At 40.4% G+C, this 27,165-nt stretch overlaps 1 protein-coding gene and 1 pseudogene across 2 annotated transcripts in view; one reads left to right on the top strand and one right to left on the bottom strand.

Moving 5' to 3' along the window:
• Window positions 1-1,377: 1,377 nt before the first annotated feature.
• Window positions 1,378-2,162, bottom strand: LOC114896550 (annotated as a pseudogene).
• Window positions 2,163-4,710: 2,548 nt separating this feature from the next.
• The window catches only part of CCNYL1 (cyclin Y like 1), a 35,003-nt gene continuing 12,548 nt past the window's right edge, over window positions 4,711-27,165 (top strand). Inside the window, exons 1-5 of one of the 2 annotated variants that reach the window (XM_029224691.1) lie at window positions 4,711-5,154; window positions 14,460-14,534; window positions 16,421-16,455; window positions 21,871-21,971; window positions 25,728-25,763. In XM_029224691.1, coding sequence (XP_029080524.1) covers window positions 4,929-5,154; window positions 14,460-14,534; window positions 16,421-16,455; window positions 21,871-21,971; window positions 25,728-25,763 — 473 coding nt within the window. In that variant the 5' untranslated portion in view covers window positions 4,711-4,928. The remainder of the gene's footprint in view (window positions 5,155-14,459; window positions 14,535-16,420; window positions 16,456-21,870; window positions 21,972-25,727; window positions 25,764-27,165) is intronic. The other variant, XM_029224692.1, reaches the window with a different exon arrangement.

Here is a 27,165-nt window from a genome sequence, read left to right as displayed (position 1 = left end):
AAATATTAATCATCCTTGCTTCCCTGATATTCGAGGTGACCTTTTCCTCCTGGTATCCTTTTAATAAAGAAGAGTATTCCCTGTGGTCTTTTTTTGGTCTCTTATGTGATTAAAGCGTTTGTAAAGTTCCCACGTTTTGCAATTACATGTCATTTTCTTCTTAATTTTTTAAACTCTTCCCCCCAAAGTTGTTGCTATGTCTTTTAACTATTTGGAGGAACAAATAGTTCACATCTTCCACTTTTGTGACATACCTATTTATACCTGAGCTCCTTGGTTTTTGCTCAAATTTCTTTTCAATTTATCCAACTTTGAGGGAAGATACTGTTTCTTTTTTTGTTAGGTATATTGAGCTTTTCTGATGTGTAAACTTCTCTACACATTATCCTCTCTTTCCCAGTGTAGCTTTCCAAACAGAAGCCTATTATAATAGAGAAAAGTAGGGGTCGTCAGATGAGCTCTTCCTAAACCTGTCCTCTATCAGAAATGTCTCAGTTCTGACAGACCCAGAATGGAGGTCTGTCACCCAGTCCTCTCTCCTTGCTTTTCTCTCAGTCCAAAGCTAATCTATGCCTGCCCTGGAATGCATCCAGTTCTGCCTTCTTGGGGACCTCGCTCTGTCAATTCTGCCATCTCTAACCTCAAACTCCTTTTTTCTCTATCAGCTCTCACCCTTTAACATATAAATATCCTCACATTTTTTTTCCATCTTAAAAAAAAAAAGCATTCTTAACTGTACATCTCCTTCTAATGACTACCACAGCTCTCTTCTCAACCAAATGTTTGGGAAGAGAATCCTTGTCTCCATTTTCTCACCTCCTATTCATTTCTCCTTTTTTTTTTAGAGGGGATCACATAAAGTCCTTTATTACAGACCTACAAAAAATGAGGGAATTATGTATATTACTCTCACTTGTTTGCGTTTCGTTTCTCCTTCTTCTTCTTTTTTTTTTTTTTTTACAAAAAAGCAGCAGGAAAGAAAAATGCAGGAGGCAGATGAGCCAGGCACTGGGGTTCAGATCACAAGGGAGCAGGGAGACCAAGCTGTTACTGCAGGCTGGCCCCAGGACTCTGTCCCAGCATCCTGGGAGCACGGCGACAAGCCCTAGAGGGAGCAGAGAGTGGGTGGGGAGACGGCTGTCCCAGCTCGGAGGTGGCACCGCTCCTTGGGCGGCCACCCTGGCGGTCAGCCAGGTTGGGAGCACTTGAGGCTCCTGTGTTTGTTTGGAGGCCTGGTCTCCAAAGCACGGACCCACAGGGGCCAGGCAGAGGGAGGAGGTGGAAAGGGCCAGGACAGAAGGGCTGTGGGTTCTATCTGGGTCCCCGGGGACCACGGGGCCCAGGTGGGCGGGGGCAGTCAGGACGTTTCCCTGCTTGTCAGACAATCAGCTTCTTCAGGAAGGCCTCCAGCTGGTCCTCATCCTTGATGCCCACAAACTTGTCCACCACATTCCCATTCTTTTTTTTTTTTTTTTTTTTTTTTGCGGTACGCCGCCCTCTCACTGCTGTGGCCTCTCCCGTTGCGGAGCACAGGCTCCGGACGCGCAGGCTCAGCAGCCATGGCTCACGGGCCCAGCTGCTCCGCGGAATGTGGGATCTTCCCGGACCGGGGCACGAACCCGTGTCCCCTGCATCGGCAGGCGGACTCTCAACCACTGCGCCACCAGGGAAGCCCCACATCCCCATTCTTGATGGCCGGCACGGTGGGCACAGCTGACACCTCATACTCCATGGCGAGGTCTGTGTGGTCATCAGTATCCGGCTTGGCCATCACCACCTTTCCATGCTGCTTGGCCACCACCTTCTCTAACCTTGGCCCCAGGATCTTGCAGGTACTACACCACTGTGCATGGAAATCCACAACCACTGGTGTCTCATTGTTGACAACTCAGTCTTGAAAGTCTGGTCCATCCTGGATGTTAAAGGTCGTTGTACAGACTCTGGTGGTGTATATTGACTGGGCTTGGCTGGGTGTTACTGTCAGGTTATTAGGACTGTGGGGTCTGCAGGGCCCTGGAGGCAAGGGGCACCCACTGACTCTGAGAGGGCTTCCTGCAGATTATGGAGGCCAGGAACCTCCTCAGGAGAAGTTGCTGAGCCATCTCCCTGCAGCGAGAGCAGAGGGATGCACAGCACGGCCCTCCCCACTGGTCAAGGGCACTTCTGTTCCCTATTCATTTCTTTACTCACTGCCTGCCATCCAGCTTGCACACATCCCCAGCCACCCATTTGCGACAGCCAATGGTATTTGTAGCTTTCCTGCCCCACGAACAACACTGGACAATTACGAATGGAGCATCTACTGGCCAGGTACTGTGCCAGGTGCTCTGCTCCAGAAATGAGAAGCAGATGTGATCCCTACCCTCATGGGACTCACGTGATCAGTCATTCCTGATTAATACTCAGGTCCCTTGATTGCCACTGCTCCCTTTGGCAGGTTTACTTAAATGCCACTTAAATCTCCCTATTTTCGAAGACCCCTTCTTTCCTTCCCTTCCTTCTCTTCCTTCCTTCTTGCTTTCCTTCCTTTCTTCCTTTCCTTATTATACATGTCTTCTCAAGGCAATCACTTCTATACCTACAGCTTCAATTACTTTGTGTATACTCTAATGACAACACAATTTTAAATGTTGTTTTCATTTACCAGTTTTATTTTACATAGGATGCCTCATTTACTAAAACCATAGATTCCAAGTTGCTCCATGAAAAATGTGATATTCTTAGCTGTCAACATTAGGGAATTTCCCCAATCACATTTTTTAATTGATTTAATGTGTTATTTTTGAAAACATAAGTTGGGATATCACAAAATGGACTTAGCCTGCAGAGGTTTACTTTCAACCAGAGAGCTCCATTTCCATGATCCACTTAACAGAACCTAAAATGATCTTCCTTCCCAAACCTCTTCCTTTTCCTGCACTATCTAAGAAAAAGTAACCACACTCTACGTAGTTCCCTAAGCCAGAATCGTAGCAGCCATTTTTGCTTCTCTTTTCCCCTTCTCGCTCCGTATCGAGCCACTAAGCCCTTCTATTCTACCTCCCAAATGACCTCAGATCCTTTCCCTCCACTCCAATCTCTGCCACTGCCTTTAGTTTGAACCCTCACTCCTCTCTTAGATGAATATAAAGTCTCTTATTGGGTCTTGTTGCTTCCATCAGTCCTACTTACTGTCGAGTGACCTCACTACAAACCACCTGATAGTGACTCCTTAACTTCACAACATTCAATGGCTCTCATGTTTCTGGGAAAAAAACCAAGCTCTTCACCCCAGCATCTACTTGGGGTTAATAGACCTAGGTTTGAATTTCAGGTTTAAGTACTTTGCAGCAGTGTGACCTCAGACAATTGGGCTTTCTAAGCCTTTGTCTTCTCACCGTGCCTGAGGGCAGGACTATTTCCCACAGACGGTAGGCATGTAGGCCTGGCATGTAGGAGGGACTAATCAACGTTGAATGGAGGGAAAGTATTTTAAAATCCACATCAAAAAATTGTTCCTCCTTAAAAAAAGAAAATCCTGATACACTATGCCACTTCCAACCAAATTTGACTTCTACCTTTATTTTCTGATAATCACAATAGGGTGCCTTTGGGGATCCACACAATCAGGGATCAAATCCTGGCCACACCCCTGATCAATCGTGTGCCCTTGGGAACGTTACTCAGCTTCTGTAAAATCTGTAAAATGAAGGTTTCTGAGGATTTTGTTCCCGAGGATTAAATGAGTACCTCACTTGGAACGGGGTCGGGCGCATAGTGTTTGCCAAACGTTAACTATCGTTATAATCTTCATCAAATCAAGACCGTGGTACTCCACTTTGTGACTCTCAAGTTTGTATGAGAAAATCGTGCTTTAATGCGTTGTTGTTGGCTAAAGTAGGGAAACCTGGAAACTCCTGCCGTGGAAGAGAGAAACGGGCGAGAAAAGCGAATTGCTGAATCCCAGCGTCTCAGAGGTGGGAGGGAGGAGTTCGGTACCTAATTTACCGATGAGGAAGTGGAGGGGTGACGTGTCCTCGAGACTCATTCAAGACACAGCCACAGCTCTTTATTGAGAGTAGGACCAGGGCCCCGGTGGTTGCTATGGTTAAACTGCAGGCGGAAACTAACACTCTTTGGAAGGCAAGACAGGAGGAGCATTCAGTTACAAAAAACGGTCAAAAATTGGGGTGTAACTAAGTTCGTTGAGCAATACATCAAATGAGTCAATTGTCGACCCGGTGAAACCGAGTTGCTAACTGAACTGGCATTTTACGAACAGGGGCTTTCTACAGAGCCCACTCACTGACTCAGGACGGCTTCGATTAACAAACTCCCGCGGCACTTCCCGCAGGATCGGAAAGCTCGGAGCGCGAGAGATGAATGGAAACCGGAGTCCGGGGCGCGCCGCTCGGGGGGCGGAGCAGCCGCGGGAGGGGGCGGGGCATTGTGAGTCACATGCCTGCGCGCTGAGGAGGGCGCGTGGAGGGAACTCTGGTCGTGATTGGTCCGTCGTAACCAGGTGACCGAAGGACACGTTCCGGTAGGCAAGGGCCGGCCAGGCTAGCTACTTTCAGTCGGGAGGCGGCGGCGGAAGGAGGAGGAGCTCCGGCTGCGCTCTCTCCCGGCAGTGGCTGTGCGTCTCAGCGCTTGTCTGGTCCCCACCCCTTTTAAATAAGCCGGTCTGGTCGCCGCCCTCACAGACTAGTTGGCTGCGGGGAGGCGGGGGCGGCGGGGGTGCGGCCGGGGCCGGAGCCCTGCCCGGGGCCCGGCGGCTGGGCGGACGGGCGAGCGGCGGGCGAGGTCGCGCCTGCATGCGTGGCGCAGCCCCGGCATAGCCCGGGGCTGCCAGTGCCCGCCGCGCCATTGTTGGGGGAGGGGGCGGCTGCTGAGCGCGGCGGAGTCGGGGGGCAAGCGGAGGCGGAGGCGGCGAGGAGTGGAGGCGCCCCATGGGGAACTCGCTGTCTTGTTGCGTGTCCCCCAATGCCAGCCCCAAGTTGGGCCGGCGCACGGGGTCAGCGGAGCCGGACTACGAGTCTGAGGTCTACGAGGCGGCGGCCGGGGACGCGGTGGCAGTAGCTCCGGCGCCGGCTGCCGTGGAACCCGCCGAGTTGGATTTCGGAGGTGGCGAAGGCCACCACCTGCAGCACATCAGCGACCGGGAGATGCCCGAAGGTAAGAAGCGGCGGGCGCGCCTCGCTCCTCGCGGGGTCGGCGCCGTCTGCTCTCGGGCTTACCTCTGGCCTCCGCCGCCCCCAGGGTCCCCCGGGAGGGAGCCGCCGCCTAGGGCTCCTTCTTGCCCGGAGTTGGCTCTCCCAGGGCTGGGCACCGGGGACGAAGGCTGGCTCTGCCTGGCGTCCCCACCCCTTATTCTTTACCCGTCGCGTCCGGCCAGTCTCCTTTCCTCTTCCCTACCCGAATGCCCAATTCTTTCCCCCGTTCCCATTTCCCAGCCCGGCCTGAGACCCTCCAGTCCGCGGCCCTTCCTGTTCGTGATTCTATTTAACATCTCGTGGGACTTAGCAAAGACTTTCTGGTGTATTCTCTCTTTTCTTAATGAAAACTTAAATACTCTAACTTCGGCGTATCCATCCCGTCTGCCTATCCAGATGGCACCTAACCGAAGGAACTAGGTAAGGGCCTGATGATAGACTTCATTCGTTAAGGTAGTTGATACTCGAGACAATTAAGACAAACATTATAGGATTTGTCATTTAAATTCAAAATAGATCTGGACAGAGTCAATGTGGTGTTCTTAAGTAAAATTCTTCGGATTTTAATGTTTTCAGTCGCCCTGATAGAAGCTACTTTATCCCTTCTAACTATAATTTGAACACGATAGGAAAGAAAATGGTGGGAGGGGGCTTAAAATAACTGTGAACTGTGTGAAACGTTAATGCCACGGCTGCAGAGAATAGTTTTGTTTTTTTTTTCTTTACCAAAGGAGACCCCATGGAGTTCTGATTACTTTAAAATTCCCACTTTGACACAAGTATGTCTTCAGCTACACAACCTTAACCGACTTCATTTACCCGTTGCCCGTTGCCCGTTCTAAGGGGCGGGGGGCGACGTGGTTCCTGAGACTGCTGGACAAAAGTTTCAAAGGAGAAAAAACATTCAGATTGTAATTTGTAATGTACAGGTTTGGGAGTTAACATGCCACATCCATTAAGCAGAAAAGTGTCTCCATGGCTCCCTCCCCCGCGCCCCCCACCCACCCACCAGTAGAATCCTATTCAACTTTAAGAATATTCAGGTAAAATTCTGAAGACTAAATGGCTGGGGGGGTGGGTGTTGTCGGGGAGGAGAGGAGAGAAAGAAGAGAGGAAATGTTTGATTTTTGCCTCTAGAATTTCGGAAAGGGATGGCTCTAGGTTAAAAAAAAAATTTCTGGGTAGCATAGTGGCACTTTAATAAAGACTGTGTTCTTTGAAGTATAAAACATTGTACCATAAAGATGTTAAAGCCCCACTGGCCCATTTGTTTCATTTAAATGCCAGAGATTATTTCATTATTTCATAGACGAAATGTCTTACAGCTCTTCTGTTTAAATTTTAGTTAGGTTTACTTAATTTCCTTAAAAATAATTAAGCCTGTGGATTCACCCTTATGATGGACGTGGCTTTGTAAGTGGAAACTACTCCCTTTTCAGAATAGTTAGATATTGTGAAAAAATGAACAAATTATGTGAATTAATTGTAGCTTTAAACAAGCGTGTAAGTACTTGTGAAAACTGCTCTGCTTGTTGCTATAAGGTAAGCCTCTAAAAGATTTTAAAAAGCAGTGAGTAGTTGGCTAGTGTAGGATGAGAGATGAAAATTGGACCTTTATAGAATTCTTTTAAGATTTACAACGCATTTTCATGTGTATTTCACTTGGCCCTTCCATCTACAAATAAGGCCCGTGTATATTCTCCCTCTATTCCCGATGAAGAAGCCAAGACTTAGAGATCTGAAATGACTGTGTAACACAGCTACTGAACAAAAGAGACAGACTTGGGAGGTGGTAGATATGCCAAATTCAGTTCTTGGGATGCTTAAGAAACTGTTTAGAGCGCACCTTATATTTTATAATTTATCCATAAGTTAGGCCTATCTCAGCATACTCCAGTTTTGATTATTGCCATTCCAGTTTATTGTACACAACTCAGAAGCAACATTTACCTCTCCATTCTATGTCTGTACATTCATTGCAATGGATATGAATAAAAGTAGAAGTCATGAAATAGCCTAAATTTACCAGTCAGGTAAACATGTTGATATATTTTAAAGAGTTTGTTCTGGTGAAATCCAATTGAAGCCGAGAATGCCCTGGACAGAGGGACATAAGGGGAAGCTGGTAAGCGGGCAGGTAAGGTACTAAGCATTTAGCATACGACTATGTATGATAAGGAAGGAGTGTTAAATCAGGAACTGGAAAAATAGAGTTCATGAGTACAGAATTTACCTTTTTATGTTTAACATGATTGTTAAAATTTCATTTCAATTTGTCTTTTTTTGGGGGGGCATTCAATAAAGTGATAAGAGAAACCTCAATTTCAGCATTTGCCTATTAATTAAGTTTCCATAGAAACAAGGTCAGAACGCCAAATATAAAGTACAGGCACATTGGAAGTTTGCTCTTAATGTCTTTATTTCAGACAATTTTATATCAGTTTCCCTGGAAACTGAGAAATACCTACTCAGATATGAAACATTTTGGCTTTTCTATAGTGAAGAATTATTTGGTTACTTAGAGAAAATCGTACATAAATGATGCTCTGTCTTGTTCTTCAGAAACATTGGAGAAGAACATCATTTCTTCAAGCCATTTCAAAAAAGTAACTCCTAAGAACGTAGTATAGATTTCAGATAGACTCAAAAGAATTTTTTTTACTTCTTTGTCTTTAACAGTATATCTAATATAACTGATGGTAGTGTCATAATAGAAAATAAGATGCTAAGGTTGTATTATCTGATTTTATTTTTATTCATCAACTTTTCATACAGCCTTTATGTTGTGACCTTAGGAGCTTTGCTAATTTTCTGGTGAAAGGTGCTCTCTCAAGTGACCCCTCCCTCCCATTCCCCTGAAGAGTGGGTAGGGAAGGAATTGGCAATATGATGTGGAAAAACCTCTGAGCAACAGATCTTTCCTCTCTCCAGTAGCTATTTTAAACACTTTTTTTTTTTTTTTACTTTTTTTGGTGACAGTATTAATAAACATTTGATGTAAAAGATTTAGAAAACACAGAAAAGTCCTTCACTCACACTCAGAATGTCCAGAATTTTTATGAATATTTTGGTGTTGATTCTTCCTGAACCTTTTGTATGCATATAAACATAACACTGTGTTTATTTTACAAAGATGAGATTGTTCTTTATGTGCCACTTTGTAATGAAAAGTAATGACATGAAGCTCCTGGAACTGTGCTGACACCTAGAGAGTGCTCCAGGATGATGTATTTCCATGCAACTGCACATAGCTCTACAGCCTGCCTTTTACCACCTGTTTACTGTGCCATCGAATGGTTGGAGCATAATTCATTTACCCAGCCTTTATGGTTGAGCATCTTTTATAATCCCATTATAATGCTTTATTCAGGGGACACAGATAAAAACTGACGCATTGTATTGGTATTTCCCTATAGCATTCTGATTGTACACTTTGTCTTACGACTTAATTAAATTCATAGGGTGAGTCATTTTGTAGTTAAAGTATTTTAACATTAAATGTTCTTTTCCCAAATTAAAGTTACCATTGGTTTTTCACTGAACATTAGATTTCCTCTTTTAGGTTTTCGTGGTTCTTGGTAACCTGTCTTGTGTCTTTGATTCTGAGTAACTAAACTACTACTCTAAGAGATCTGAAATTAACTCTGGTCTTAGGTGACAGACACATCAAAAGACAGCATTAGAAGAAATCTTAGATGATGTGGGAAAATTGGGAGAAACTTAACTGGTTTTGGGTACACTGAAACATGATTATTAGGCACCATTCCAGAGGCAGGACAGACAGTGGTTAGACAAGACAAAGCCTGTACCCTAACTCAGGTCCTTACTTTCTAGAGGTGCCTGGGGGCTGACAACACAAGAATAATGTCAGGTAGTGAGACACTGAGAAGAAAGAAAATGAAGGTAATGGGCTGGGGAGGAGGACAGTTTTACAAGGGATGGTTAAAGAGAGCTTCTCTCCTTAAGCGACCCATGAGCAGTCCTGAGAGAGCCGTGTGAGGATGTGGGGGAAGAGGCTTCTCTGCAGTTCCTAAGAAGGGAATATGCTTGATGCGTGCAAAGGACAGAAAGACGGGTGGCTGCAGCTGAGTGAATGAATGCCAGGAGGAATATAGGGGATTAAGACCTTGTATGCCTAGTGGGCCTTGACAAAAAAATATGAATTTTAGTCTAATTGTAACGGGAAACCATTGAAGCATTATATGCAGGGGAATGGGGTAGAGAGGGTGGAGGGAGATGAGACTAGCTACTGTGTGAGAATAGACTGTAAGGGCGGAAGGAAGCAGGGAGGGAGACCAGTTAGGAGGCTGGTGCAGTAGCTCAGGTGAGAGCCAACAGTGGCTTGAACAAAAAAGAGATATTAATAAGGGCCTAAAATAGGCTGTAGTATATAGATTGCTCTTGCATTTCATTTGATTCTCACCATGTTCTGAGTTAGGTAGTGTAGTAATTTTTCTCTTAGGTATAAATTGAGTTGTCCAAGGTTTTAAAAATGAATATTGTTAGTAGGACTGTAAATTCCAAATGCATGGCATATAGGAACAGAATTTATTGATGACATTATGTGAGCTTCTTTAGAATACTACTTTTTTTTTTTTTTTTTGCTGTACGCGGGCCTCTCACTGTTGTGGCCTCTCCCGTTGCGGAGCACAGGCTCCGGACGCGCAGGCTCAGCGGCCATGGCTCATGGGCCCAGCCGCTCCGCGGCATGTGGGATCTTCCCAGACCGGGGCACGAACCTGTGTCCCCTGCATCGGCAGGCGGACTCTCAACCACTGCGCGACCAGGGAGGCCCAATACTGCCTTTTTTCTCACCCTTTTGTTGTTGTTTTAGCGTATTAAAGTAATAAAACTTTAGAGTTAAAACAGTAACACTGCATAATGTGAAATGAAATGAAGGTAACTTGCAACCCAGAAAGGTTCTTAAAAGTCCAAGAAACTGAGTAAAGTACTCTTTAGCAATATATAAAGCCAGGTGTACCTACCTATATGTCACCTCTCAGTCATGATCACTGTAAAACTGATTGAGGATTAAAATAAGGCAGAACTGAGAACCAAGGTAGAGGCAGGTACAGAAGCAGTTGGAAACCAGAGTTGGGAAGTTTGGAAGCCAGGATTGTCAGAAGCTAGGAAAGCAGGATCAAGGCTTGGGTGAGCAGTAGACTGGCAGGCGCAGAGCCTGCTGTGTACCCTCTGGTGAGGCAGCCCAGCTCAGCGCTGGCTGGCAGGGACTCCCTGACTGGGGTGGAAAGTGTGGACTCAAGGAGATGAAATCATCAGTTTACATGGTAATTGTAAGAATTGTAATATTTGTATTATGAGCCATAAAACTAATACACTGTACAGTATAGGGATGCTAGGGCAGTTCAGTAAATGCACTGGTTACCTTTAAGTAAACTGGTGCTCAGCAGTTAGCCCAGAAACTGCTGACACCTCCTGTTTATTTGGAATATATCGAAATCAATATGTTGATATTAATCTTTCTGAAATATGCTGCTTCTGTCAGATGCTTTCTTGGTCACTTCCCTCTCCCTCTCATATTTTAACAAGGAAAAATCATTTATTGACAGTTTGATAGCATAGTTTTAACACTTTTAGCCTTCAGTAATGCATTTCATTTGTTCTAAGTTGCCTGTATTTTCACATTTTTAACAACTGCAATTGAGATGGATCTTAACAACTGGTAGAATCTTAGATTGGAGGAAAAACAGTATTCAGTGTTGGTGGTGTTTTACAGGTTTCCTCTGAGGAATGTTTACATTAAGACCCGAGTTTAATTTCTTTTTAATCATACTTTTTCTACATCGACCTATCATGCTGTCAAATAAGTTGCAATTTAAATTGATAATACTAAAGTGATGGGTCTTAAAATACAATTTTAATCATAACCCCTAATCATGAGCTCAAGAATATTTCTCCTGGGTAAAACATTCTCAGAGGTTTCTAAAGAAATAACTTTAGGAAGAATCCATGTAATTTCCTGAATGCACAGTAATTTCCTGAAGTCTCTAAATTACTGTGTGTGCACGTGGTGGGGAGAGGGATGAGAGGGATGGTGGGCGGTCAAGCTTTGCTTAATAGTTGGCAGTCTTACCTTTGTGATGGTGAAGAGTGTGGTAGGTTTTAACATAGTCTCCTTAGGCTCTTGGGAAGATAGATAGTTAATGGAAAGTGCAGAAATACTGTGTGTATGTATGAGTTTACTGTCTAATGGCTCACAAGTCCATTCTATAAAATAGTGATGTGGTATTTTTCATTAGCAAAAAGTGCAAGTTATATAGAAAATTGTTAGTTATATAGGCTATAAACAGAAGATTAATATTTTCTGAAAACCTCATGCAAACTGACAGCAGTAGGGCCCTGGTGTTTACAGTACATTCAAATGATAGGCCAACTCACCAAAGTGGAAATAACACTGATAACTGTGGGAAAATGGTCAAACTGTGTAATCAAAAGAAATACAAATTAGATCTATGGTGAGGTTCCTCATTCATATCAGTAGGAATTTTTTTTTTTCAAGTATCCAAAGCAAGGGTAGGAACTCAGAATGTCATGATTGGTAGCATTATACCCTAATGTGCCCCCCACCTTCTTAGGAAGCAATTTAGCATTGTACATGGAGCCGTGAAAGTGATCTAACCTTTTGGCTTGGTCATCCCACTTCCAAAGATCTTTGCTAAGGAGATAAAACCATTATTTTAAAAAACTATATACATGAAGATTTTCCTCATAATATTTTAAGAATAGAACTTTGTAAGCACCAATCCCCAGCAATAGGGGATTGGCTAAGTCCAGTATAGGAATAACACTTGATGGGCCAGTGTGTATTCATTAAACAATAAATATGCAACAGTGGGATGCAGAGCGCTTGTTAGTAACAAGAAGACATAAATTGTACACTAATTAGAGCTTTTTTTAATGTATAAGAAAAGCAACTAAAAGTAATGGTTGTGAATCACTGTGTTAATGATTGTGAATGGTTGTGTTTAATTTTTAAACAGCATTGTTTTGGCTCATGCAGATTTTTGTTCATGATATTTGTTAAAGGAATGAGCAAGTGACTTTTACTTTTCCCCACCTTTAGTGTGATCATCAGTACTGCTGATTAACCAGGTCTCCTTCAGTTGCAAGTTAAAAGAAATTCACAGAGTTAAGCACTACTTGACCCAGGAGTTAAATGATCTCCTCAGTTCGGCTCTCCTCTGTTGATGTCTCCTGAAAAGCCTTTCCCCTCATGATAGCAAGGGGAGTGTCCAGCAGCTCAAGACAAGCTAAGGATCCTAGAGTACAGTTCTGCCTTTCTCTTTTCTTGGGAAGTCCCAGGACAGCTGTGATTGATTGGCCAGTCCTGGGTCCTGTGCCCACCTTTGAACCCCCTAGGACAGAGTAGGGAGAGTGCCAGCTTTTTTCTGGTCACTTGGGCTAAGTTTACTTTTTTTTTGCATGTTGTCATTTCTTTTCTCCCAGCCTTCTTGATTTTTGTATTTAGATCTGTAGTGGCACATCTTGGTTTGGCGTGTGTGTGTGTGTGTGTGTGTGTGTGTGTGTGTGTGTGTTAAAGCTTCTCTTTGATTCTGGCACTTACTTTTCCTGGACTTCCATTGAAAATTGTTAAGTTTTACCATGCCATAGACAGTGGTAAATAATATAGCTACTTTGCAAACATTTCTGCTTATTTTTTAGATTCAAATGTAGTCTGTTTACTTTCTTTTTTGGTATAGGTAAGTAGTCATGAATCCTTTCAAAAGCCATAGGTTAGAGGCAGCTGTGAAAGTCTCTGCCTGTCATTTTGTGTACAGCTGAAATAATTTATTTTCCCATTATCTAATTTTTCAAATATGTAGGAGAAAAAAACTTTGAAATAATTGTATGGGTCTTTTACATAAAAATGTTGAATAGAATATTTTCTTCAAAAGCAGCTTGATAAACTTCAAATTCAGTGAAGGAATTTTCATGAAGAACAAAGCAGTTGGTTTAGCTATGTAAATTACTAGTGCTGGCAGTAACATTAAAATGGATGGCTCAGATTCCTGTTAAAATGGGAAGTCCAAAATTACTGTTCGTGCAAAATTCTGGGTGGGAAAAGGGGATTCTAGGTAGATACATTTGTGAAATGCTGGGTTAGACAGAATTCACTACTAGACGAATTAGTTTTTAATATATCAATGTGTGTATTCTTTTGATTCTCTAAGAGGCAGGGATATATTTGTATTTCACTTTGACCATCAAACCCCTCTTTCAAAAACAGATCAATTATTATGTGGTTTGGGAAATAATTGCCTTAACCATTACTCTTAATCTGAATCGTGGTCCAGTTTCTTAAAAGATTGGTTAATTGGTTTGAGATGGACTTTGCTGAGGAAGTGTCATAGGGCTTCTATGTTTGTTTGTTTTAAACAACAACCTTATTATCCTATGTGGTAGCTTGTGCTTGTTTTGTATTTCTGCCTAAACAGAAGACACTGTACCACCTTGGTGCAAGGTGGACTACAGGCAGACCCACCTTTTTATGTAGGTGTTGCCAAAAGTTTTTTTCAAGTAGCCCTATGATCTGCTCCAGGAAGTACTCTTATTGAAGCCCCAAATTAATCATGCAGCATGGAATGAAGAAGTGAGAGTTCAGCTTTGGAAATAGAGGGCAAAGTTAAAAATCACTGTCACGGAAGTGTTCCTATAGATTAGAACATTGAACTTTTTTGTAGTCCTCTTAAATCTGCCATGATGAAAAGCCCCCAGATAAACCACAGCCAGTTAAATGAGTTCATTTGTTGAATGGAGTTAGAATTAGCCATTTGATTGTCTGAAGAACATTTGCCAAAAGCAACTCACTTGGTTTTGGCATATTTGATACATTGAGCTGGTATCTGACAGTAGTTGGCCACAGCATAACTTGCTTCTTGAGACTGTTCCTGGAATGTGCTAGTAATATCAGCTTTAAAGGAGGGTGACTGAATTTTTAATTGATAAGTAGGAGGGGAGTCACATATATGATTCATCTAAAAATGGCATCGATTATTTAGGTGCAAGTGAAAGAAGTCTAAGACATAGCCATGGTTTTATTCCACATGTATGGAGAGTTTCTACAATTTTGCTGTTTCCCAATAGAATTTTTATATTGTGCCTTTACTAAAATTGCCTTTTTGTCATTACTAAAAGCTCTTCTCAAGGCTATTAAAACTGGTTTATATCAATGTGTTGCTATCTTTAAAATCACGTATTTTTCTACTCAACTAAATCACCACACCTTTTTCTCTTCTTCCTGTACAGACTTAGCTTTGGAATCAAACCCTTCTGACCACCCAAGGGCAAGCACAATTTTCCTGAGCAAATCTCAAACGGATGGTAAGACAATGTTTTTTTTTTTCCCCTGAGAAAAAGAGTGAAAACTGTTTTTGTTTTGTGTATTATAGGAAGTATTTAGAAAAACTCTTACAGTGGTTTAAATGTTTCACTTTTTCATGTATTCACTTGTCTTATTTTAATATGTTGATGATACACTTTCCTTTAGTTGTCAGTGTTTTAGTGAGGAGAACACTTAGACTGTCTGTTTATACATTTTGCCACCTCTTTAACAACATAGTCAACTGGCCACATGATTTAGATGTGGTCTGTTTCTCCGTGCTACTTTGTCCTTTTCCGCTTGCTCCAAAGAGCACATATGTTAAAGATGAATGATAGGGTTTAGGTCACAGTTAGGTTTTCATTTGATCAAATCAGAAAAATCAGTTGTTATATATGGGAATTGAGCCTTGTGATTTTGGCCCTGTTTTACCCAGTGTTCAACCAGACGAGCCTATCTCACATCCAGATTTATGCTACTCAGAACTTTTAAGCTATTCAAAACTTTCTCATCCTAATGTAGTGCTGTGCCCGGGTAATGAGAGCAACATGCCTTATGGGGTTTCCCAGAAGATTATCCTCAGCATGTGAAACTCATAAATTTCCTTTGTCCTCCTTGTTTTAAGATGGGAATCAGAACTGTAGAATTTTTTGCACTCCTGCTTGCCTGCTTGTCTTCCTTAGTGTTATGTTAAATCCTAGTTTATTTGCTAAAAAGCCATACATGACCAAGTTTTTCAGTTGATAACGAGAGCAGGAATACAAGAAGTGAACATTCCACAATATTTAAAGTGATGCAGCACAATAAAAAATGGAGGTTTGGTTTTTTTTTGTTGTTGTTTTGTTTTTTGTTTTTTTCCATTAGATCACTGGTTTTTATAAAAGGATATAACTCAGGAACAGCCAGATGGAAGAGATGCAAAGGGCCAGGCATGGGGACAGGGCACAGAGCTTTGATGCCTTCTGCAAGGGTACTACATGTTCACCAACCTGGAAGCTCCCGGGGTTTCTAACTTGCATTTTTCTAGTGTTTGTACTTGAGCCACTCATTTCTGGTTAGGATTGCTCTGTTTCTCAGTTTCTTCCAGAGCCATGAGCTGCTCACATGTAGAGGGGCTCTGGAGACAGTAAAAGAAAAGCTGCCCCATGCCTGTCTCTCTCTTCAGCCTTAAGGAATCCGTGCCTTTGATGCCCGTCTGGAGTTAAAGGAGGCAATGTGAGCAAGAGTGTGGCCTGAGACCCTCTTCAAGCTTTTATTTTTCTGGCCTTTGTTGGAGCAAAACAGTTTTGTGTGCTGTAGATGTGTTCATTTAGGTTGGCACACTCATTTTAAAATTTACCTTTAACATAGGTTACTTTCCAGTTGTGTATTTTTTCAGTAAGGTATTTGAGTAGGTTACCATTAAGTGGTTCAGGATGCTTCCAGAGATACTGGTGCGTTTAGAGACGAGTGCCTGGCCAGAAACTAGTTCTTAGGGTCGTCATCTGTAGATTGTGGTAATTAAAGTAAGCTGTGTGTAAATGAAGAATTAGAAAATACTACTGGCTAGTAGTTCAGCTAGGCAGCAGGTAAATTTTTTTATTAGCTAAGTTTCTCACCTGGCCTAATTTGCTTTGTCCTTTTCTTTTGTAAATGGGGAGTCCTTCATTTGTACCTAATACAGAATATCTATTAGGTCAAAAAGGTAAAACTAAGTTTTTAGATTTTATTTATAGGACTCATCTTGCTGGGTGATTTAAATTATATATTTTGTTGGAAATAATTTTAAAAAATAGAATGGAATTTTATCTCATTGTGTTATTGGTAACCCATCAAATAATTAGCGACTACTTTTATTTTTCTATGGCATTTGTATCAGAATTCATCAGTTAATTTTTTTTATTCTTAGTGCGAGAAAAGAGGAAGAGCAACCATTTAAACCATGTAAGTAAACAGTTGAAAAGTTAAGAAATTAATAGTTTGAATTAAAAATATGTCTCCATGATTCCTAAAAAATATGATGGATCCAATACTGTAGAATCTTTTTTGTAGATTTTCTAAATCTCTATTTTCCTAATTATCAAATGTATTCAGGAAAGTCTTTGACTTAGTAGTGCCCATTTTTTAAGGGTTCTGACATTTAAGTTAAATTTCAATAATATGGTTGTAGTATAAAGATCTGCCTTAAATTCTGCCTTATTTTTTTGATCTTATTTTCTAACCAAAGTAATAAAAGTATAATAGGTAGGTTAATTTTTAGCACTGTCCATTGACTTCTTGTCATAGTAGGTGAAAGCTTAGCTTCTTCACTCCACCATGACGTTATTTCCCTGCCTGTGTTCCCTCAACATGTATCAGTTTTTATTAAATCAGAATCAATGTTTACATTACTACGACTCTGCAAATTTGTGTGTGCATTGCTGAGCCATATAGTTCTCTGACTGTGCCTCCTCCTTGTACACCCTTCATTCTTTTTCTTAAATATTAATGACATTGGAGCACTTTTGCACTTCTCTGGGATAATCCAATCCCCCTTTTCCTAGCCAACGTGATCTCACACAGCCAGATGCAGTAAGTAGCTCCCTGCCCGGTCTCCCTGCTTTCACATTCTTCATTTTTTCTGTGGAATTAATTTCCTGACTATATTCACTTGCCTGTTTTCTAACAGCTATTTTTTTCCCCAAATGTTTTACCATTTGTCACATGCCTATCAAAAATATTTTCCATCTACTAAGCCACATCTGTTCCATTTTTTTCTTGGAGACACTTTTCCCCAATCTTTTGTCTTCCTACTCCCATATAGACTGGTGTTCCCCTAGGCCTGCTCTGTGCCTCTTTTCCTGGGATATCTGTGTGAAGTCATCTGGGATCTCACATAACTCTGCTCTCTTGTGTTGGATCCCCTATGTCCTAGATTCTGTTTCCCTCGTTATACTTCCTTGTTTTACTGGAGCACATTTTCCTGAGAAAAGGGCACATGGGCAGAAAGTTTATAGAGATCTAGCCTCTCTGAAACTCCTTCTATTTGATAAAGTATAGAATCCTAGGTTGAAACTAATTTTTGCAGTTCTAAAGACATTTCCCTCTCATCTTCTCATTTACAATGTTGCTCTTAAACCTGTTGACATTGTATGATACATTGTACATTACCGATTTTAGTCATTTCCCCCCATCCCTTCCTTCTCTGGAACCTTTTAGTACCTTCTGTCTCCCTGGGATTTTGAAATTTCATAATTTGGTTTGGTATAGACCTTTTTTGTGTGTTTCTTTGATATTCTGTTTTTTTCTTCCAGGTTCCTATTATTCAGATGTTGGAAGTCTTAGACTTAGCAGATCGCTAACTTTTTTCCCCTCCTGCTTTGCATTTTCTTTTTGTCCTGCTTCCTGGAGATTTCCTTGACTATGCTCTAATCCTGTTGAATATATTGTTTTGTCTACCTTATTTTCAATTTATAGAGTTCTCTTATATCCTGTCATTCCTTTTTTCACTGATTCAATTTCAAGTTTTCATTTGCTCCTGAGTTTTATCACTCCCATCAATTCCTTCTTCCTGTTTTTTTTTTTTTTTTTTAAAGCATCCTTTTATTTTATTTTATTTATTTATTTTTTGGCTGCATTGGGTCTTGGTTTCTGCGTGCGGGCTTTCTCTAGTTGCAGTGAGCTGGGGCTACTCTTTGTTGCCGTGCGTGGGCTTCTCATTGCGGTGGCTTCTCTTGTTGTGGAGCACGGGCTCTAGGGTGTGTGGGCTTCAGTAGCTGTGGCTCATGGGCTCTAGAGCGCAGGCTCAGTAGTTGTGGCACACGGGCTTAGTTGCTCTGTGGTATGTGGGATCTTCCTGGGCCAGGGCTCGAACCCGTGTCCCCTGCATTGGCAGGTGGATTCTTAACCACTGCACCACCAGGGAAGTCCCATTCCTTCTTCCTGTTTTGATCTCTTACTTGTTGGGGGCTTCCCTCAAACGTGTGATGGTCCCTGGCTGGCTGTTAAGATCTAATTGGAAGCATCACTTGGACAGCTCGTTAACTGATGGGCCTCACTGCAAGGATTTGGGGACCACACCTCTGACCTCTGAGCCTGCCTTGGGTTCTGTAAGACAAACTGGTTTTCTTGTTCCTGTCTTAGTCACTCTCTGTAGGTACCACGGTTGTGCTTCCTCTGTTCTGCCATGTCAGTTACCACTCCTTTATCTAGTCTTTTCACCTTTCAAACACTGAAAATCATCTGCTGTTTACCCTATCTTATGTATAGCCTTTTAAAGTGCCTTTAATTCTAATGAGATGATATCTCTGAAAGAAGGGGGAGAGGAAATAGATTTGTGGTCAGTCTACTCAAACTTAGATGTATTCTTTGAATACACGTTCTAAGTTTGAAGTTTTAATTCAATATAATTAACGATATTAATTCAGACAATATTTTTGGTTATACCTATAATTAGAATATTATACTTTTCTACTAAGGCCTTGAGTATGAATTCTGTTCAAACCACTCACCCTACCATATTGTCCATTAATGTGCAACATAGATGGAGTATTACAAATTTTTCAGTTAAAGTCATCGATTCTTAATAAACATATCCAAAACTTGTGAAAAGGGGGAGGAAAAAAGTGAACTTCAGCTTTATTCTTTCAGTGGGTTAAAATCAGAGGCAGTAGGCACAATGGGAAGATTCATTGGGTGGGGGCAGGATTTCAACAATGATAAGTTTTGGGGGTTGTTAGTCACTAGCCTCCTAGGTATGGTTATTTTCTAGTCTTCACCACTAAACCTGAAGTCTGCTAAGCAGCCTTTCCCCTTGTAAAGATTGTAAAAGTCCATCTGTTCTGTCCTTAGTGCTGAATGAAGATAAATGCTCTTCTTCAGTGACCAATTGAAATAATACCTATGAACATTAAACTGTCAGTAGTGTTTTTTGCTACTTGATTTTTTTTGTATTTGCATTTTATACCCTTATGTGTGTCAGTGTAGTTTATTGAGGTTGTGAGCCAGCTATGGTAAGGCTTTAATCATAAAGGACAGTTATCTTAAATTTTCAAGCAAGATGAGAGGAAAGTAATCTGCTGGCAGCTAACATATCTAGGCTTTGCTCAGAGGCTTCAATTCTGCCATCCTTTAGTGAATACTAGATGCTGGAAAGTTTGAATAGTTTCAGGAGTAGGCCTGTGGAAGTGTTTCTTCTGTAGGATCGAGCCAGTAGACTGTAAGTTGCTGATACATTAAATGAGCCCCCATAGGACTATAGACCACATCTAATTAAAAATTTTAAATGTTTTAGCACTAATATTTCCAAAGACAAATAAATATACTTTCATAATAGAAAAAACTTTTTTTAATAGAGGAAAACAGGATAAATAGCACCCGGAGCTCTACCAACTAGTCTATATTTTGGTACATTTCCTTACTATTTTTATTCCCCTCATATATATAGATTTTTGGTCAGAATTGACTTTTATTACGTGTAGTGTATGTCATATTATACCCTAATAGTAGTGACCTTAAAAGATAACCTGCTTCGTTTAGAATCAAAGTATTTGAATGAGTGAATTTTCATTTTTCATGCTGTATCTGTTTTTTGAGATTCTAAAATTACACATTAACCAAATAGCTTAAGGGCCATATCAGAGTTTTACTTTAAAACATTTCTAGCTTGAAGGAGAAATTAGTCTTCCAAATAGTGGTACTTTTCAAATATGTTACATCTAGAACTTTTTGTTAATAAGGAATAAGTGGCTTTGCATAAAGCATCTGAAACAAGCAAAATGGTGTTTTATGTACCATTTGGATATTTCTGATTATTGGATACTGGCAATTTTTATTTAAATGCTCTGTATTTTAAAAAGCATCAACTAGATTTTCTCCCTGCCTCACCTTTCACGTATTTGTGGAGGACGCCGATGGGAGAGTGTGACAGCATGGTGAAGACTGTTTTATATTAGTAGGAGGAAGGAAGGCTCATCTGAATTAGTAAAACAAACGAAAACCAAAAACAAAACCCAGCTTTAAAATTGTTTGTATTCTGTGGTATTAAAGAATGCTACTGTTCCTTCCAGTTGCTTTCAGTGATTGGGATTTGGTTATTGGCCTTACTTTAAGGAAGAGAATTGTCCTAACATAGTTTAGGCCATTTTAGTATTTGATTATTGCCGTGTTCATGGGCTCTTCACAAATAAATGGATACTTCTAAAGTGTTTTAAAGAGAGTTCATTCTCTAGAGGGTCTCAAAAAATTCTTTGTCACCTATCCAATACCACTGTAGATAAACTCTCACGAATTTGTATCTTTAGTAAGATTTACCTTCTAGTTGTAACTGATCTTAAATAATTTCTCAAACCCTTGTTGAATCCTAATTTGTTCCAGATTCTGTGCTCAGTAGCTGGAGGTAGGAGAAGAATCTTCCTAACCTGGAGAAGCTTGTTTACTTAAGAGAGTAGTACTATGCAAGCAGCTGAGACCATGGAACAGTTGGTAAACTAGATGTGTGAGTGTGCAGAAAGTGAGAAGTTTTGTGGTATGCCTGCTGGCAAAGGGATCCTAGAGGAAGATGGGGTCAAGCTTGCTGGGACAGGAGGAAGAAAAAGGCATTGCAGGCAGAGAGCAGCATGGGTGAGGCAGGAGTGTCAGATATCACACAGAACAGAATTAGCACAATTTTGAAATGAATGGAAAGTATTCTCTGAGGTTCTCACTTGAGTAATGTAATGGCAGTCTTACTTAAACATGAAGTGAGAAGTTAAATTCTCCGAGTTGTTTTATCCGTTTTTTTGGATGCGAGAGGATCTTTAAGCAATACCTTTTTGTCCTCCCGATAAGGGAATTGAGGCCCAGAGAGACTTACGGCCCCCAGCTTTTTAGTGATAGAGCAGCTCTGGCATGCCCAGCCTCTGATTCGAAAACGTTTGTTTCGTCACACTGTCTCCTGAAGTAATACATTTATTACTGGTGTTCATTTACTGCAGTGAAATACTCCTATGTCGGTATTATATAAAGCATTACGTTTTATTGTAGTAAATGAATAGAAATAGGAAATCTCAGCTGCATTTCATTGCTTAAGGAGAAAACCCTGAAATCTTATTCTAAACTTTTTACATTATTATAAAGGTAATTTGTAATAGGTGCTTGCCAGGTTTGATTATAGGTACTATATCAAAGCAGCATTTTATAACTCATTTCTCAAAGCTTGTCTGTGGAAGTCAGAGTATAGAGGTTTCCCATAGAGCTGCACATGATATCACACTCAGGGAGTTCATGGAGTGTAAGAAAAATCTTAATGCTTTATCGTTTGACATTTTAACCAAGGAAAAAAACACACTTTTATAGGTTTAACTTACTGTGACATTTTCTTCTATTTCCCTTCCCCTTCAGGTATCTCCAGGGCAGCTTACTAAAAAGTATAGCTCATGCTCAACAATATTTCTAGATGACAGCACAGTCAGCCAGCCTAATCTTAGAACCACAATAAAATGGTGAGTACAACTAGGTTGCCAAGGGCTGAGTGACAGACCCCCTTATCGCTAAAAGCATCCTAGCCATACATAATTTCATCCATTTGAATTGTCCTTTTCAGTGATCAGGTTAAAAAACTGGTGTCAACTATATATTGATTTCAAGGACCTAAATATGAATTTTCAGTTTCCATTGTAATCTTAGAGTGCATGATAGAAGGGAAAGCCAGTTAGCAAATAAGAAATCCCAGAAAAAGTATAAATCTTTATTTGACGCATTTCTGTTGTTAAGACATTGTTGAACATAATGAGAAAGAGAGGTACTTTTTATTGGCTGTTTCTAGAAAAAATTATTTCTTTATGAGCTGTAGTCCTAAAACAACATATACTACTTTGGAAGCTACTCTTAGAAGAAGGAACAGATTGTCCCCTACTGGCACCAAAGTGAATCTGCATTTAAATTTAATTGGATTTTGTCAGATTTATCCCACTGTGCATTTTTTTTCCTGCACTATTTCTGTATGAAATTTTACTTCTCCTTCCTGTCCCCCAAAGAGGGGGAAAATATATCAAACCAGTCTTAAGAAATATACACTCAAGCTTAATTCCTTTGTAGAAGAAATTTGTTCAACTGAGGTTTTAACTTAATAGATTTAATTTTTGTTTATATATATAAATATATCTCCAACACACAACCGTATCAATCACAGCAGAGAACAATAAAAGAGATGAGGTTTCAGAAACATGTCTGTGGTCAGGCTTATACTTAAGAAGACACGAACAGTGTCATGATGACGAAAACTATTCCTTAATTTCTGGGAGCACCTCATAGTCCACAATTGGAGACGCACTTTCAAAACACCCTAATGATGAACCTTTCAAGTTTATTTAAGAGAAAAAAACCAAACGGGATGCAGAGCTTCTTGCCTCCTCCCTCGCGGTTGTCCACGAAACATTAACATCTCCTTAGGATATGAACGTTGATTTTCCAGGACACAGTTTGGGAAATGCTATTTGAAAATATTAATATCCTTATCCTTAATTTTATTTTTCATCTTAAGTTTATATGCTAATTATATTTTTAATTGGTTTTTAATGTGCCAGCTTTTTTTTTAGCTATTTAAATTATCAGTAACTTCTACTTTAATTAAAGACAGCAAGTTCACAGTCATAATAATGTAACTTTCCTCTCTTGCTTACAATAATAGTTGCAGTCAAATCATGTTTCAGCAAAAACTGAGCCCCATCTCTCTCTAAAGTCCTGAGTTTGGGCACTTATCACATAATCTCGGAATGTTTTCATTCAGCGAAGACACTGAATCTGTGGGTACAAAAACCACTCTACTTTGGCTAGAGTCACAGCTTCTTTTGAATTCAAAAGAGTCTGATGTCCAGTATATAATTCAAAAGTACTTTGAAGATTAACCTTGCTCAGGGACTTCCCGGGTGGTGTAGTGGCTAAGAATCCACCTGCCAACGCGGGGGACACGGGTTCGAGCCCTGGTCTGGGAAGATCCCACATGCCGCAGAGCAATTAAACCCGTGCGCCACAACTACTGAGCCTGCGCCGTAGAGCCCGCGAGCCACAACTACTGAGCCCGCGAACCACAACTACTGAAGCCCATGCGCCTAGAGCCCATGCTCTGCAACAAGAGAAGCCACCACAATGAGAAGCCCATGCAGCACAATGAAGAGCAGCCCCCGCTTGCAGCAACTAGAGAAAGCCTGTGCGCAGCAACAAAGACCCCACGCAGCCAAAAATAAAATTAAATAAAATTAAAAAAAAAAAAAGATTAACCTTGCTCAGACAAGTAGGTTTCATCCTTTTTTTTTCCAACCTAGTCTAATTTTTGGAAGTATAGTAAATTTTAATTTGCTCTCATTAAGTTTTTAAAATGATCATTCATCACATACATTATTGGTGAAATAAAGGTTTACTGAGAAAATAAATAGGGCCAGTTGGCTTTTAGGAATGATTTTGAAAATGTTTATCATGGGGTTAGTTTTCAGTGGGGTAGTTGTTCTCAGTGGGGTAGGTGAGCCTTATTAGAATCACTTATGCAACTTTTCAAGATATATGTTTCAGGATGCACAAAGTCCATCCGCCTGCCCCTGCCTCCAAGACACAGTGTCTGCCTGTCTGTCTGTCTGTCTCTCACCCATGCACACACACCTTTTGACAGGATGGGGAATGATGTGAAGCATGATCATATGGACAAAAGCATCCCGAGTGATTCTCTGATCTTAACCCTAACTCATTCATTCCTAAACTTTGCTGCACACTGCAGTCATCTGGGGATCTTTAAAAACAATCCTGATGCCCAAGTCATACCCAGTGCCGGTTAAATCAGAACATCTTGAAGCAGAAGCCAGGCAGTTTTTAAAGCTTCTCAGATGATCCCGGTGTGCAGCCGAGCTTGGGAGCCACTATTTGGTTAGAGGGCAGGAGAAAGAGAACTGCTTCTGATAATTGGTGGGACCTTGGGTAAGTCAGTATTAAGCCTTGGTTCCCTTATCTGTAAAATGGGTTGTTTAATTAAATGTCATCTACGGTTCAGTGGTCCTTTCCATCATAAAACTTCTAATTCTGTGATTTTAAAATCAATTTGAAGATGAAACTTTGAAGCACTATAGAAGTATCCATCTTTGATGCTAACAGTGTTACAGGCCTTAATACAAGTGCTAAGATTCTATAGACCTATTATAAAATTCAGATTTGCCTTCCCTCAATTATTTTGAGTTTCATTTTAGACACTGAGAGCAAAGGGGAGCATAAAACTTAACCAGAGAACCCCTTTGTTGCCTAATATACAACATCTGTGAATAACTTAGGAATATAGTAACTTAAAAAAGAGTACTTAAGGGGCTTCCCTGGTGGTGCAGTGGTTGAGAGTCCGCCTGCCGATGCAGGGGACACGGGTTCGTGCCCCGGTCCAGGAAGATCCCACATGCCGCAGAGTGGCTGGGCCCGTGAGCCATGGCCGCTGAGTCTGCGCGTCTGGAGCCTGTGGTCCGCAATGGGAGAGGCCACAACAGTGAGAGGCCCGTGTACTGCAAAAAAAAAAAAAAAAAAAAAGAGTACCTAAGGACTTGTATCTATCTGTTCGTTAATACTTTATTTAAAATAATTTGGAAATACCTGTCATTAATAGTATACTGTGTAGTATTATGCTGTATTATTAGCACTGCTTATTTCAGGATAGCTAGACCTATCATCAGTTTTGTGGCTATAAAATTTTGCTATGAAATTTTCTAATAATTATGTAAAAGTGATTTTAAGTCATTTTGGTATAGAGTGCTTTTATTATTTACTTTTAGGGAAATAATGGAAAACGGATGGGTAGGTGGATAGCGAACTAAATCAACTGAAATGCAGGGGCTAACAAAACCCCCCCCCCCATACACACACATACAAACTACTATATGGCTTAAATTTAAGCATGTGTCTAGATAGATATAACTTGTACATGACAGAAGGTTTTGTGGGTAGAAGGACAAATGACAGAGGAAATATGTAATAATTTATATATTATAATAATCAACCAAAACGTGCCTTCTAACAGCATATCTAGCATTTTGGGTCTCCTAATTTTGCTAAAAGCCGAAGAACCTAAAACAAGGGGGAAAGCACCCATGTGGTACTGTTCTGAATTAGAGGATTTCAGGGCCACTGGGCCTCTGGAAGGTCTTCCCTCCTTGCTAACCCCTTTTTAAAAATGTCTTCAGGCCTGATATGATAAAAATCAGTTATTACAATGTATTTTTTTCCCTCCACAGTGTGACCTTAGCAATATATTACCACATAAAGAACAGGTGAGCTCTTTTAAAACCTATCTTGTTATTCCAGCTAATTAATTTACAAGGTATCAAGTTTAGTGTTAGGTAATAACTATAGACGTTACTGGCATAAGCTTTTATTATTAGAGTGCTTTTATTACAATATTGAAATGAATCATTTTTATCTTAGGACTCTTAATTGTTAAGTTACCGAGCATCCCAAAGAGTGTTTGTTTATATGGGTTATATTGATAATTTACTGTATTAGAAATTGAAATTGAGAATTTAAAAAATTAAATCCATTGTATGTTAAAACAGGGTTTTCCTTAGCACTATGGAAATTTTGAACTAGATAATGCTTTGTTTGGGGTGTTGTCCTGTGTGTTATAGGATACATAGCAGCACCCTTGGCCTCTGCTCACTAGTTGCCAGTAGCACCTTCTTCCCTCCACATTACGAAAACCAAAACTGTCTCCAGCCATGGCCAGAAGGACGAAATCACCCCTGATTGGGAACCCCAGTGTTTAACATAAGTCATTTTTTTTTAATGAAAAATAACTATTTTCCACAACAAAAAATGTTGAGAGAAAAGTATCTCCTTAATAGAAGACAGCTGATTCTCATATCTATTCTGTCTTCAGTCATTTGTTTTGAAGAAACCATATGAAGAAGATCCAGTCACGTGCAGATATATAGTTGGAAAAAGGTGTATTTTTAAAGCCTTCAGATAATTTGGTATATTCTTTGGTACTATACCAAAAGTCTGCATGTGCTAGTTTCTTAAATTAGTTAAAATGGAATTCTAAATCATATCAATGAACTTGTAGTAAATACTGTGTTAAATTAATACCCATTGATCTGTCATGCATACTGAGTAGATCTTTTTACCTGTACGTGACTTTATAATATTATACGTTGGTCATTTGGAAAGTATTGGTTCACATTTCTTTAGACAGTGTCAAAAACTCACTTTTGTTAGTATCACCACCAATCTTACCAGAAAAGTCTTTTAAGTATTGAGAAGTTGTCAAGTTCACAATAGAAGGTACAAGTTTTCCAAAAATCCTGATATTCTTAGCTTGATGGCTTGAATTTTATCATTGACAACAAGTAACTTTAGAGTTATTTTCCTTGAAGTGACAGGCTCACTTTGTTCATATTTGAAAGAATGACTGTCAGTTGTACATTCAAATAACGATGGTGTTCGATGAAAAAAGTGTTTCAAATAAAGATGATGTTCTATGAAAAAAATGACTTGCCACTAAGTCACAAGTGCTTTTCCTTAACAGCCATATTTCAGTATGTAAAAGTGCTTAATGCATACTTTCCACTTATTCAGAATATTAAAAAGAAGGACCAAGGTTTAAGAACACTATTAATTTTTACTCTATTATCAAGGATGTTCTTAAAGCAGAATTTTAACTGCAAGTGGCAGTGA

Source organism: Monodon monoceros, unplaced genomic scaffold, assembly GCF_005190385.1.
Source record: "Monodon monoceros isolate NGI ecotype Baffin Bay Population unplaced genomic scaffold, NGI_Narwhal_1 Super_Scaffold_16, whole genome shotgun sequence".
NCBI classification, from domain to species: domain Eukaryota; kingdom Metazoa; phylum Chordata; class Mammalia; order Artiodactyla; family Monodontidae; genus Monodon; species Monodon monoceros.
Note: the sequence above shows the minus strand (reverse complement) of the source record. Positions and strands in the feature narration are given on the sequence as shown.